This window comes from Sorex fumeus, unplaced genomic scaffold (assembly GCF_029834395.1).
Source record: "Sorex fumeus unplaced genomic scaffold, SorFum_2.1 ptg000094l, whole genome shotgun sequence".
NCBI classification, from domain to species: Eukaryota; Metazoa; Chordata; class Mammalia; order Eulipotyphla; family Soricidae; genus Sorex; species Sorex fumeus.
Window position 1 is genome coordinate 10,188,285 of NW_026606151.1, and position 13,964 is coordinate 10,202,248.

Sequence of the window (13,964 nt, forward strand, 5' to 3'; positions counted from 1 at the left end):
GTTTCCAAATAGCAGTTTGAAAAAACCTTCTATAAAAACAACTTTACCATGGCAAAGGTGCCCAGCTGCCCAATCTGGGTCACGCCTGAGATATGCATGGGTCCTTTAACTTTCCAGCACACATTCTCCGTCATGGGGATTCACCTACCCATTTAGGATGCGCACCTAGCACTCTCCACTCGGAAGAAACCCAGGTTCTCTTTAACTGAGCATAGATTTCCCAAATCAACTTATCTAAGCTCAACAAAGTGAAGACAATTAAACATATGTCCATACATTAAGGGCACTGACCAACAACAAGAGAAAAAGAACATTTAAAATGGGGTGGAGGCATGCTCCAGAGGCGTACACTGATGACACTTGCCATCAGACCAAGCTGGCGCCTGGCTATGTAACAGTCCTCTGCACAGTAAGAGTAAGCAGCCCTGAGCACAGCACAGCACGTGTGCCTCACCCCTCACCCCCATCTCTCCCTAAGAGCCGAGAATCTGAATACTCTAAACACTATTTTTTTTTAAAAACCCATGCAACACATTAAAAGAAGTTCAACAGCATTAAGTCACTGGAGAACGCGCAAATCAAAACCACAATAAAGCATCACTTCTCCCTCTTGAGGATGGCTATATTTAAAACTGGAAAAATAAATGAGGTAAGAATGTGAATTATGATTCCTGTAAGATCAGCCAACTGCAAAGAAAAAGATTTATGATACACACACACACACACACACACACTCACTCTACCATTTGACCAACCCAGAGCTCCATTCCTAAGTATATATCACTTAATCACTTGACATCCGGTTACTCATTGATTTGCTGGAGCAGGCACCAGTAACGTCTCCATTTGTCCCTGTCGCGTGCTAATATAGCCCAATGGCGTCTGCCTCACTCCAGGAACAAAGAGCCTCAAACTGTTTGGTCAGCGTCTTGATGAAGAAATGGCACCTACCCATCTCGTAGGTGGGCAGCCATGTGATCTTTTGACGTTCCGTGGAATCCAGTTGGTAACAGCTCTAGTCCAGCGGTCATCTCCAAATCGCATTACGTGTCCAGCCCATCTGATTTTCGAAGACTTGGCAAATGAGACAGCAGCCCTGATTCTTGATTGTTGACGGAGGCCAGAACTCCAGATTCCTTCTCTCATTTGAGTGAAACGTGATACTCCAAACATAGCTCTTTTAGATTCCTGTTTGGGAGACCCGAATAGTGTTCTCATCCTGTTTTCATAGGGCCCAGATCTCTGAGGTGTATGTTAATGCAGGAAGAATGGTGGAGTCGAGGAGATGTGCCTGGAGCTGGAGGTTTTTCGTCCTCTCAGCCATCTCTTTTGACACTCCTGAAGGTGTTCCATGCCGCTCTCTTCCTCCTGCGCAACTCAGGTGCCAGCTCGTTTGTCAAGTTTGAGTTCTCGACCTAGGTACACATAACTGCTGCATTCGGAGATGTTCTCTCCAACTGAGAGTGAATGGAATGTCAGGAACAAGTCCATTTCTCATGAACATTGTCTTCGTGAGATTCAGCTGTAGTCCTCTTTCCACACTCATGGTAGAAGTCAGCGAGCATTTGTGCCGCTTGGCTAATGTTTGGTGTTATTAAAACGATGTCATCAGCAAAGCGGAGGTGGTGTAGTTGCTGACAGTCTATCTTCACTCCCATTCATTCCCAGTCCAGTCGTCGCAAGGCATTCTCGAGGGTGGCACTTAGAGTTTCGGTGAAATGGTATCGCCCTATTGAACCCCTCTCTTGACATGGATGGATGATCACTTCCTAGTAGAATGGTGAGATCCTGGTTGTGAATCCTCAATACAGCTCACAGAGAATCCTGACGTATTGAGTTTGAATGCCCTGATTGGCTAGGGCTTCAATGACCGTTTCCGTCTCAACAGAATCAAAGGTCTCCTTTAAATCAATGAACATTAGACAGAGCGGCATCTTGAACTCCCGAGAAACCTCAATGAGCTTGGTTATCGTGTGGATATGGTCGATGGTGCTGAACCCTTTGTGGAATTCGGCTTGCTCACATGGTTGTCCTTCATCTAGTGTTCTGCCAATCATATTCAGGATGACTCGAGTAAACAGCTTGTAGATGACAGACAATAGGCAGATCGGGCGACAGTTGCCAATGTGGTGGATGTCTCCCTTCTGTACAGTAGTACAGTCCTGCTGGTTTTCCACTGGGACGGAACCTTGCATTCAGACAGGTAGCACATGAAGAGCCAAGCCAGTGTATTGATGAGTACCGATGGCAGCTTCTTCAGGTGTTCGGGTCTGACCTCGTCTGGGCCGGGTGCTGATAGATGGATCTATCACATCTTCCAGAAGGCCAATGGAGAAGATTATCCATGACTTCTACTCGGATCTTTTTGATAGCCTTGTCCATCAGCCCACATACCAAATTCCGCAGGATGGATGAATGTTCCTAACATTCTCCCTTCCGAAATCCGACATGCCATTTCGTCAGTGAAGAAACAAACAGCACCGTGTGTGTGTGTGTGTGTGTGTGTGTGTGTGTGTGTGTGCGCGCGCGCACGTGAGTGGTAGGGCGTTTGCCTTGCACGCAGCCAACATGGCCGACCCGAGTTTGATTCCTCCGCCCCTCTTGGAGAGCCCAGCAAGCTACCAAGAGTATCTCGCCGACACAGCAGAGCCTGGCAAGCTACCCGTGATGTATTTGATATGCCAAACTCAGTAACAATAAAGTCTCCAATGGAGACGTTACTGGGCCCGCTCGAGCAAATCGATGAACAACGGGAAGACAGTGATATATATGCACTTTAAAGCACTAAAACCAGTCTTCAAATACATACACACATTGGCTACAGAGTTAGTGCGAAAGGACTTGTCCTGGAAGTGGCGGATTACCCTTTGATCCCTGGCACCTCGCCAGAAGTGATTCTTGAGCAGTCAGGAGTAATGCCTGAAACCACTGGGTATGACCCAGCCCCCCGCAAAAAAAGCACAATAGCCAGACGGTAGAAAGAGCCCAAATGTGCATCAAGGCACAAAGATAAACTATGCCCTATCCATAAAATGTAGTAAAATAAATGAAAGTAAGCACTGGTAGATAAATCCTGAAAATGTGAAAGAAGTTACGGCTTTAGGCATGATTCCAGAACAGGTAAATGCATGTTGCCAGGAGTTGGAAAGTGGGGACCAACTGTTTACTGAGCATAGGTTTCCTTTCAAGGGTGTCAAAAATGCACCTATTAAACTACAAAGTAGAGGTGAGAACTGTGCAATAGTGAATGTTCTAAACAAACGCTACACAGTTTCAAAGGATTAATTTTACCTTATGTCAGTTTCACCTCAGTAACAAAAAGTAAAAATAACTCTATACTAATTCCCTAAACATATCATTTTTATCACTTAATCAAGCATTCTTATTTTCCTTTCCAATAAAAGCTAAACTGCTTTTATTAAGTTTTAAGGATTCCCTACAGCACACTGAAAAAGTCAATAAAAGCTCTTGTCACAAAGTGTCACAATCATAACCTCCACATCTCCAATCAGCTTTTTTTAATGACAAAAGTGATTAGAGCCAAAGAGGCTGTTATGAGAATTCACATTCTCAGAATCTGCATATGCGGCTCGCGATGGTCTTAAAAATCTGGGTAATCACACCAGATGTAATGAAGCACAAAAAACAGTTTAACAATTTTCATTCATTTAGATACCATGGCCAAAGCATTAGTAAACACCGGGAGTGGAGGAAGGGGAGGTTGTGCCTTTACTCTATGAGGCATGTAAACAGACTTTTGAATATATCCATTCTCATGAATTGATAGTAACATGGTAAATAATCAAAAAATTGTTGTAAAAAGTACGCCATAAATGTGATTTTTGTTTACTCTTACATAAAGCTATTTTATATAACAAAATACTGTTATTGGGGCTGGAATGAGAGTACAGCGGGTAGGGCGCTTGCCTTGCACGCAGCCGACCCGGGTTCGATCCCCAGCACCCTATATGGTCCCCCGAGCACCGCCAGGAGTGATCCCTTAGCACAGAGCCAGAAGTAAACCCTGAGCACCGCTGGGTGTGGCCTAAAGAAAACAAAAAACAAAACAAAACAAAAAAAGAGATTGTCAAATTCCTCTTCTGTGCTATTCTGATCATCTAGGATCTTGAAATCACCCCAAATCCAAAGAGCACTCTAGCTTCTATGTTCTGGCAATCAGACCTAACTTGGAATCTATCTTTTAAGGGAAGGTCTGTTTTTTTTTTTTGAAATTTCAAAAAAACATCAAATCCAGGAAACACTTCAGAGAGGGTGGAGGTTCCTTACCGAGGATCCAGTCTTTCAATAACCCACTCCCACCCATTCAATATACTGGTCACAGAATAAAAATGGCTAAGGGGGTAGGAACAGTACAGTAACATTTAAAAGGAAATGGGGATCAGGTAAAGTCCTCTTTGACCCCTCTCTGATGCTAGGCAGATGGTAGGAAAAACAGCAGTTCTTACCTAGGTCTGAAAACAAAGAACAAAAGAAACAAAGAGCTTTGGACTATGGACCTTGAGAGGCTGGCCTAGGGTCCCAGCTACAAACTCCAGAAATCAGAGCTCAAGGACAGTGGAGCATACTGGTCCGTGAATTTTTTTAAATTATTATTTTATTGAATCACAGTTAGAAGCACAAAGTTTTTCATGATTGGGTTTCAGTATTACAATGTTCCACACCTGTCCCACTACCAACTACAGTTTTCCTCCCGCCAGCCCCCACCTTGTCCATGAATTTTAAGGGACAGAACCAGCAAGAGATTAGCATGCATAGGACAAACACATGAGCCATTAAGAACCATCCTGCAGCCTAGACACAGAACAGTGTTTTGGGCCACACCCAGCAGTGCTCAGGGATCACTCCTCATGGGGCTCAGGGGACAAAATGGGATGCCAGGGATCAAATCCGACCAACCACGTACAAAGCAAAGGTCCTACCCACAGTACTACTGTTCCGGTTCCCAAAACTAACTTCTAAAACTATTAACTGCAATTTTATGAGCACTGAGAGCTTTGTACGCTAATTTTATATACAATAACTCAAGGACCCACATAAGAGCTAGACCATTTCCACAATAACAATTTTACCCCATCTAAAAATCGGTCTCAAATGTGCTCAGATTAAAACTTCAGTAGAGTGATAGTACAGCGGATAATGCGTTTGCTCAAAAAGTAGATCACCATCTGAGAGAATAACTAATAGAAAGACACACTGGAAAAACTTTTGAGATGAAAATATTTCATATCTTAGGATGTCAGTTACCTAAGTATATGAATTAAAATACAACGAATAATACAAGATTTACTCAGAGTATGACCTTAAATGTTCTTACACACTAAGAAAACTATTGTGATGTGTGATATAGGTATTAGGGAAAGTTATAGTAAATCTTTTACAAAAAAACTTGACACCTTCAACTTTATGTCAATTTTATCTCAATAAAAGTAGACTAGGGTACACAGACCTTGTACAGCAAGCAGACATAAGCCCTGAACTCAGAGCAGGAGTAATCCCTGTGTGAGTAATGCTGGGTCTGGCCCAAAAGATGGGGGAAAAAAATTTAAAAAAAACAGGAAAAATATTTATGTCAACTACATGTAGAGGACAGCATAATTCTTCCATCAAAAGAAAGTTTGTGAACATACATGGAATCCATATAGGTAGGTAACTGTTATTTTGAGATTTCATTTTCACTTACAAAATGTTACCCTATTTTTCACTAAACAAAGACTGGCTAGACTTGCTATGATTATTCCTTTTAGAACCAAACTGAAAGCTGGAATTTAGGGAGCTAACTATCACTGAAGATAATCACTACAAAGTAGAACCAACAGGCTGGTATTATTTCCCACTTGCTTTTCTGAGGTTAACTTCATTCAAACAATAGCATTAATAAGACTTGCCAAAGACAATGGAAAAAATCTGAAATAGTAACGCACAGAACTATTTTTATGTTACGTATTTACAACAATTCTTACTCACCCGAACTACTTGTAATTGGTTCTGAAACACTACCAGAGCCAGAAAGTTCAGTTGTTTTTGCAACAGGTACACTAAACGTAAACCCAATCTGTAAAGAAAACATGTATCCTGAAGTCAGCTTAGGACAGAAATACAGACTGCTTTTAAAATACCAAGACTAAAAAACTCTGAATCTTGTGATTATAGGATTCACAGTTTTCATATTGCATGATCTCTAAAACTGAAATGCTTCTTAGAATGAATAGTATGTTGAGTTTAACAGCAGCGTGTGTGTGTGTGTGTGTGTGTGTGTGTGTGTGTGTGTGTGGTGAAAGAAGCTTAACCCAGAGCCTCATATATACTAGGCGAATGCTTTACCAGAGAGCCAAATTCCTGGCCAACAGCATTTTACATTAATTTTAATTTTTTGGTTCTTGGGCTATACCTGGCAGTGCTCAGGGCTTACTCCTGGCTCTCTGCATTCAGGGGTCACTCCTGGTGAACTTGGGAAACCATTTGGGGTGCCAGGGATCCAACTCTGGTCGGCTATGTGCAAGGTATGAACCCTACCCACTGTACTATGACTCTAGTCCAACAGCAACATTTTAATTTCAAAGGTTCTCTTTTGAAGCAATATATAGTGTTTCTAATGCCCAATTCTGTTCGGTTCGATTCCCAGATTTCTAAATGCCATCCCCCCCCCCGCACCACCAAAGCTAGAGATTTTCTGAAAAATGAAATTTTAGTGATGTGGCAATGAAATGACAAAATGACATAAAAAAAAATAACCTGGAATGTATCATATTAAACTTCTTGGATATGATAAGTATATGAAGAAGAATCTTAAGAGCATAAATGGAAAAATATTAAGGGTATCAAAATGTCAGTATCTTTCAAATGGCAGGTGAAAAATATGTATATTAATATTATATGTGTACGTATATAGTAAAAACTTTTTATGAGTCTACATATTTGTACTTGGAAGTGGAGGTGGGTGTGCACCACGGGACACCCTAGGGCTTCAGACATGCAAATCATATAATCATTCTACCAATGAGCTATGTCTATAACCCCAGTCCCTGGTGTTTTTTACTGCCAATTACATCATGAGTTTGATTACAAAATATGCATATATTCACACACTCCACCTCAAATTTTTTGTATGTGAGCCTGCAAGATAGCACAAATAACAGAAAACATGCTTAATGGGTGCGAAGCCCTGAGATCAATTTCTAGCACTGCCCCCAAGCAGTGCTGTGTATAACCTTGGTGGTCCACAAGTATTGCACTTTCAAGATCACAAAGAGTGGGTACTACTTTCAAAAGTACAGTATGATTTTGAATAAAGTATTATTCCTTGCTTACTACTTACAGATGATGGAGGTAGTACATCTGCCTCAGTAGACTTTACAATTGGAGATGAAAATCTAAACATGGGACTGTCAGTGCTATTTGGAGAGGTCATTTGTACCTGCTTGAACAAATGAGACAAAAAACAGATTAATAGAAAAAATACACATATACATATACACACACTACATTATATACATATATGTGCATATATATATATATATTTATAATGTAGCCCTTAATTAGTCCATAAAACCCCCAAAGAACTGCTAAGACTTAAAAAAATCACTTTTACTGGAGCCAGGGAGTTCCCAAGAGGTAAGAGTCTTGCCGTTCACATGGCAGACTGTAGTTCGATTCAGAGCATCACATATGGCTCCCTGAGCACGGCCAGTTGTAATTCCTAAGCACACAGCCAGTAGTTAAGACCAGTGCACTATCAGGTTTGACTCCAAAACAAAAACATTTTTATGGGGTGGAGAAATAGCTGAACTGGCTGAGCATATACTTTGCATGCTGGAGGTCTGAGTTCAAGTCCCCGCAACTCACGGTCCTGAAAACTTCTGGCAGTAATCAAAATGCACAAAGCTGAGTACAATGAGAGCACCCCCCCCAAAAAAAAAAAACCAAAAATAAAATCACTGTATGGTCCCCAGGAATCCTGAGTTTGGTTTCATTCCCAACCTCTCCGATAAATTAACATGAGAAAGAACAAGTAACCTCTTGGTACAAACTACATACCTTGTTTGTTAATGATTGTGAAGGACTAATGGATGATGGAGAAGTCGTGATCACAGATGAACTAAAATTGAAGGTAGGCAGTGAAGAACTAGTGATGGGTAGAGCAATTTTCGGTAATACTGGTACTTCCATTTCCTAAAATGAAAACATTTCATGTTTCAGGTCATTCTTAAGAGTCCTTATAACTCTACTTATTTTCAGACAGAAATGATATAGCTACAGGGGCTGGAGCCACAGTAAAATGGGTAGGGCATTTGCCTTGCGTGTGACTGACTTGGGTTGATCCCCTTAATCCCACAATTCTCCAAGCTCTGCTGGCGCAGAGCCAGGAGTCACACCCTGAGCATCACCAGGTGTGCCACTCCCTCCCCCCAGAAAAAGAAATGATATATAGTTACAGGTGAATTAAAAATAGGAAAAAGGTACTGAGAAGCATCATGCAGTGTTAATGTGGACTTCTAAGTCAAAATAATTAAAAGCTGAATCCTATGCCACCCAGCAAATCATATGACTCTTAAACCTAAGTGCTCAGCAGCAATTTCCTCATTTGTGAAAGACTAGTGCATAGTTAATGTATATGTAGTATTAATAGTAAACATACACTTGCATTAATAAATATTAATACTGGTAAGTCAAAGACCATTCCAAGTCTGATGATCCGAATTTTTAAAGTAAAACATTTGTCTCTGCAAGTGACACAACTTGTTACATAACAGTACTCTTCACAATAACAATTATGAAACTTTAGATAGCTCAAAACAATCATCTCAGAGATGGACAGGCAGCTCAACGGGCTGGAACACATGCTCTGCATACAGAAGTCTCGCTGGATTCCAGGTACCCTATAGGAATAGTCCCTGTGCACTTCTAGATGTGACACGGAACAAACCAAAAAGCAAAACTGTCTGAAAACACTGGTAAACAAAATGAAAGCATCAGAGGGGAGGAAAACTCTGAAAGAAAGGAAAGACACTGAGAATGACTCCTATTCCTATGAGTTGCTGTGACTGGGTAATTTCAAAGTGAAAACTACAAATCAACTGGTTAAGATATCAGAGGATAGACCAGGTAACCAATCACAAAAACTAGAAGGGAAGTAATAAAGAACGAAGATCCACAGAAGAGAGCCCTGAAGCATAAAAAAGTTGTCCCCCCCAAAAAAAAGAGGGGCTGGAGAGATAGCACAGCGGGTAGGGCGTTTGCCTTGCACGTGGCCAACCCGGGTTCGATTCCCAGCATCCCATATGGTCCCCTGAGCACCGCCAGGAGTAACTCCTGAGTGCAGAGCCAGGAGTAACCCCTGTGCATCGCCAGGTGTGACCCAAAAAAAAGCAAAAAAAAAAGTTGTCCCAGATTGCTGATACATCTATAAACGTGTTTCAGACAGCCACCGCGCACTGAAGTTTTAACAGCTGCCCAACTCAGAGACGAGATTTGAATTCAGAGGTACACTGCTATACAACCTAGATGCATTAAAATGTCATTTATCATACAAAACTAGCATAAGCTGAAATCCACACCCACAGTAAGACAAAATAAAAGCGCTTCCAGATAAAAGAAAAGTCCCAGGAATAGCAAAATTGCATGCTATATACTTACAGCCTAATTAAACGTAGTGATTCCAAGTACCACCAGGTGTGCCCCTGGTGGTCCCCAGAACCAATGAACCTGAGACTCAACAGAATCACTGTGAAGAGCTAGAGGTAAAGAGCCAATAAATCAGTACCAGACATAGAGCAGAAACGTTGAGGTTCTCTCCTAACGTGTGGCTTTGTCTACTACGACAACAGTTCAAATTCCAACATCTAAACTGTCCCTGTGACCTGGTGTAGTCCCTAAGCACAGTCAGGCATGTCCCCACCCCCAGAAAGTCAAGAAATTCTTAAAGTGGAGACTGAAGCAATAATACAGCAAGCAGAGTTCTTGTCTTACATGATCAACCCACGCTGGATCCCCAGTATCCCCATAAAGGCCCCTGAATCCATCCACCTGCAGTGATCCCTGACCTCAGACCAAGTCAGGAACAAGTCCCGAGCTCCGCCAGATATGGCACCAAAAACAAAAAAACCTTGAATGTAATTCTAATATTCAGTAAAGCCAAAAAGAAAAGGTGGAGAAAAATGCAGACCTTGCTCCAACCAAACCAGTAAGTAACTAATTAGGATAGGAGAGATGGCTCAGAGTGCTGCAGTGCATGCTGTGCCTACCCTCATCCCACATGGTCCCTGAAGCACTAATGCAGGTATGTAACCCCTAAAGTACAAACGATTAAATTAATCATAACGACTCCAGTTAAAAGACAGAAAATAGGTAAGCAGCATAGCTACTGATGAGACATGCTTTAAACATAAAGACACAGATTAAAAATAAATGGATGAAAAAATGCTACTTAAAAGTAAACCTAAGTAGGGCTGGAGCGATACATAACACAGCAGGTAGGGCGTTTGTTTTGCATGCAGCTGACCCGAATTCGATTCCCAGCATCATATATGGTCTCCTGAGCACCGCCAGGAATAATTCCTGAGTGCATGAGCCAGGAGTAACCCCTGTGCATCACCGGGTGTGACCGAAAAAAAAAAAGTTAACCTAAGTAGACTTCAAGATAAATTTGTCCTCGCCAGAAAACTAGCTCAAATGAACTGAGCACCAGCACTGCAAACTCCGCGTACAGGGCGGCCTGGTGTGATTCCCAGCAACAGCATGGTCATTCTCTATGAGTACCACACAGAATTCCCAAGCAAAGACCCAGTATTAGCACCACAGCACCACTGGGTACAATTACCCAAAACCCACAAACCTCATACAGCAATGAGGTGCTGAGGAATGAATCTATGAAGGTAGGTGTGTCAGGTGAACAATGAGGGCCTCAAAATGTGAGAAGCAAAAATGTACATAATCAGAAGACTAATGCTGGGGGAGAAGCCACAGCTGAGCTGTGCTCCACAAACAGAACTGCTCGATCACCCCCATTTCTCAGCTCCTGGAGCACCAGACCATATATGCATCTCCAAATTTCAGAGTACAGACAGCCTAATAGGGGCAAAGCAAATAAGATGGGAATATTGCACAGAAGCCCACTAAGCTTAATGAGCAAAAACACTGACACAAAAACCTCAACTAGCACCTAAGCACTCAATAAATCCTCAATGACTTTAGTAATATGTTGTAGTGATATGTTGTAACAAGCAATATGAAGTAAATGATTTTGTGCCCACAAAGGGGATAAGAGGGTGGGTAGAAAACTGGGACATTGGTGTAGGGACTCGTGCTGGAACACTGAATGCCTGAAACAACTGTATTATAAACGACATTCATGTTTAAATGAAGTTTCAAACATTAAAAGATTGTACAGAATTAAGGAAAATAAACTCAAAGAAATTGGATAATTAAGCCTCCCTTTCTCAAAGACAGACTTAATCACACATAACTCCTTAAAAAACATTCAACAAGATACAGGATATCAGTAATGTGCAACTCATAATATAGAATACTATACCAACAAGTCTTCAAGGTTTCATAAGCAAACCATACGCAGAGCTATAAAAAAAGTCTCAATGCTATTTTAAAATATTTAAATGATTACACCTCAAAATTATTCATTCATCAAATAATTCAAAAAATCCTTGACCAAAAAAAAAAAAATTAGGAGCCATACAGGGGTAAGGCACTTGCCTTGCATGCAATCAAAACCAGTTTGATCCCCAGTACAACAGATGGTCCCAAGCACCTCCAAGAGTGATCCGTGAGCAACAGTAAGTCCTCAGCATTGACTAGGTGTGGCTTAATCATACCCACAAAAGAAATTAGAGGAAAAAGTACTAATAAATCTTCTACAAAACAGGAAAATTTCTTTGCATCCTAAGGGTGAGCAAAAGTTTCATGTTTTTTTTTTGGGGGGGGGGCACATCTGGCAGTTCTCAGGGCTTACTTCTGTCTCTGCATTCAGTCCTAGTTTGGCTCAGGGGACAATATGGGATACTATGGATCAAAGTCAGGTCAGCTGTGTGCATGCTAGTGTCCTAACTCGCTGCACTATTGCTCCAGCCCATAAGCAAAAGTTTTTTAGGACAAAACGAATCATAAAATAATGGGAGCTGGAATGATAGTACAGCAGGCAAGATGCTTACCCTGCAACACAGCCAACCTGGGTTCAATCCCTGGCATCCCATATGATCCTCTGAGTATTGTCAGGAGTAACTCCTGAGCACAAAGTCAGGAGTAACCTCTGAGCATTATTGGATGTGCCCCCAAACACACACACAAGACGGGGGGAGGGAGAAGAATTCACAAAAATTAGAACATCTGCTAACCAAAGGATGGTAAAAAAAAGACAAATTGTGAGAAAACGTTTTATGTATATGTGTACATTTGCAAGTGCACTCTCTCTCAAATCTGGATCTACTATAAAACTGTTGTGATAATGACATTCCAACTTTCAAAAGGGCAAAATATGAACAAAGGAACTACGTTAGTAGTCAATCATAAAGCAAAATAAATTAAAATTTAGTTTGATAAGGCATATACAGATTGAGGTACGAAGTCATTAAGTGGAACACTTCCAACACTGAGACACAAACACGCTGCGATGAAGTCTCAATGTATTTGTTTTTAGCCTGTTTATAAAGATAAGGTAGTTGACTTCACAAAAGTCATTGACTAGTTAAGAGGCAAAATTATACTTTACCTAATTTCAAGCAATTTGGTTCCCCAAAATTTGCCTTACACTCTGCTTATCTGTCCTGCATCACTGAGCTCTTTCATTATAAAAAGCAGGAATGGAAGGCCAGATAGTTGAAGGAGCTGAGAATGTGTGCTTTCCACAAGGTTGGGGGGCCTCAGTAGATCCCCAACATAATCTAGCACTGCTAGGAGGGATAACAGAGCAAGGCAGGGTGTTACCCCGACCACCACTAGGTGTGTCCAAACAAAAAACTTAATGATAAAGTTTTGGAATGAAAGGTAAGTTAAAAGCTAAAATACATTACAAAAGTCATGTTCAATATATAATTGCAGTAACCTGAATGTTTGCTCGAAAGGTAAAAAGGTAAAGGCCCTCCCATTGATCGTCGATTTGCTCGAGCGGGCCCAGTAACGTCTCCATTGGAGACTTTGTTGTTACTGTGTCTGGCATATCGAATACTCTCGGTAGCTTGCCGGGCTCTCCGAGAGGGGCGGAGGAATCGAACTCGGGTCGGCCATGTTGGCCGCTTGTAAGGCGAACGCCCTACCGCTGTGCTATCGCTCCAGCCCACCTGAATGTTTAGTGAAGTAAAATGTAGCCAGTGTCTGCTAGTAATCTCTAACCGATTACATGATCAAAAAATTTCTTCAGTCTAACCTTTCCCAAAATTCCACTAAACGTAACAAAAATGAATCTTTAATCATTTATCAAAATTCCAATTTACCTGAATCAAGAAACTAGAGTTCTAGATATACTTGGTAAGTAAAAACGAAAAGCAACATTGATACACGTGTCTATTCAAAACTATTCTATCAAATTGAACTCCCATTTGACCCAGCGATACCACTCCTGGGAATTTATCCCAGAGAGGCAAAAATGTGTAGCCGAAGTGACATCTGCACTTGTTTGTTCATTGCAGCACTCTTTACAGTAGCCAGAAACTGGAAGAGACCTGAGTGCCCAAGAACAGATGACTGGTTAAAGAAACTTTGGTACATCTACACAATGGAGTACTATGTAGCTCTTAGAAAAGATGAAGTCATGAACTTTACATACAAGTGGTACAATATGGAAAGTATCATGCTAAGTGAAATGAGTCAGAAAGAGAGGGATAGACATAGAAAGATTGCATTCATCTGGGGGATATAAAGTAACAAAATATGAGATTAATACCCAAGAATAGCTGAGATCAGCACCAGGAGAATTACTCCATAACTTAGAGGCCAGC

General features: G+C 41.3%; 1 protein-coding gene across 2 annotated transcripts in view; it reads right to left on the minus strand.

Annotated features, from left to right (window-relative positions):
* Positions 1 to 13,964, minus strand: part of NUP153 (nucleoporin 153) — a 63,808-nt gene that overhangs the window by 21,195 nt on the left and 28,649 nt on the right. Inside the window, exons 12-14 of one of the 2 annotated variants that reach the window (XM_056132386.1) lie at positions 8,056 to 8,190; positions 7,337 to 7,435; positions 5,986 to 6,073 (exon numbers count right to left, since the gene is read on the minus strand). In XM_056132386.1, coding sequence (XP_055988361.1) covers positions 5,986 to 6,073; positions 7,337 to 7,435; positions 8,056 to 8,190 — 322 coding nt within the window. Of the gene's footprint in view, positions 1 to 5,985; positions 6,074 to 7,336; positions 7,439 to 8,055; positions 8,191 to 13,964 lie in introns of both variants that reach the window. The other variant, XM_056132385.1, reaches the window with a different exon arrangement.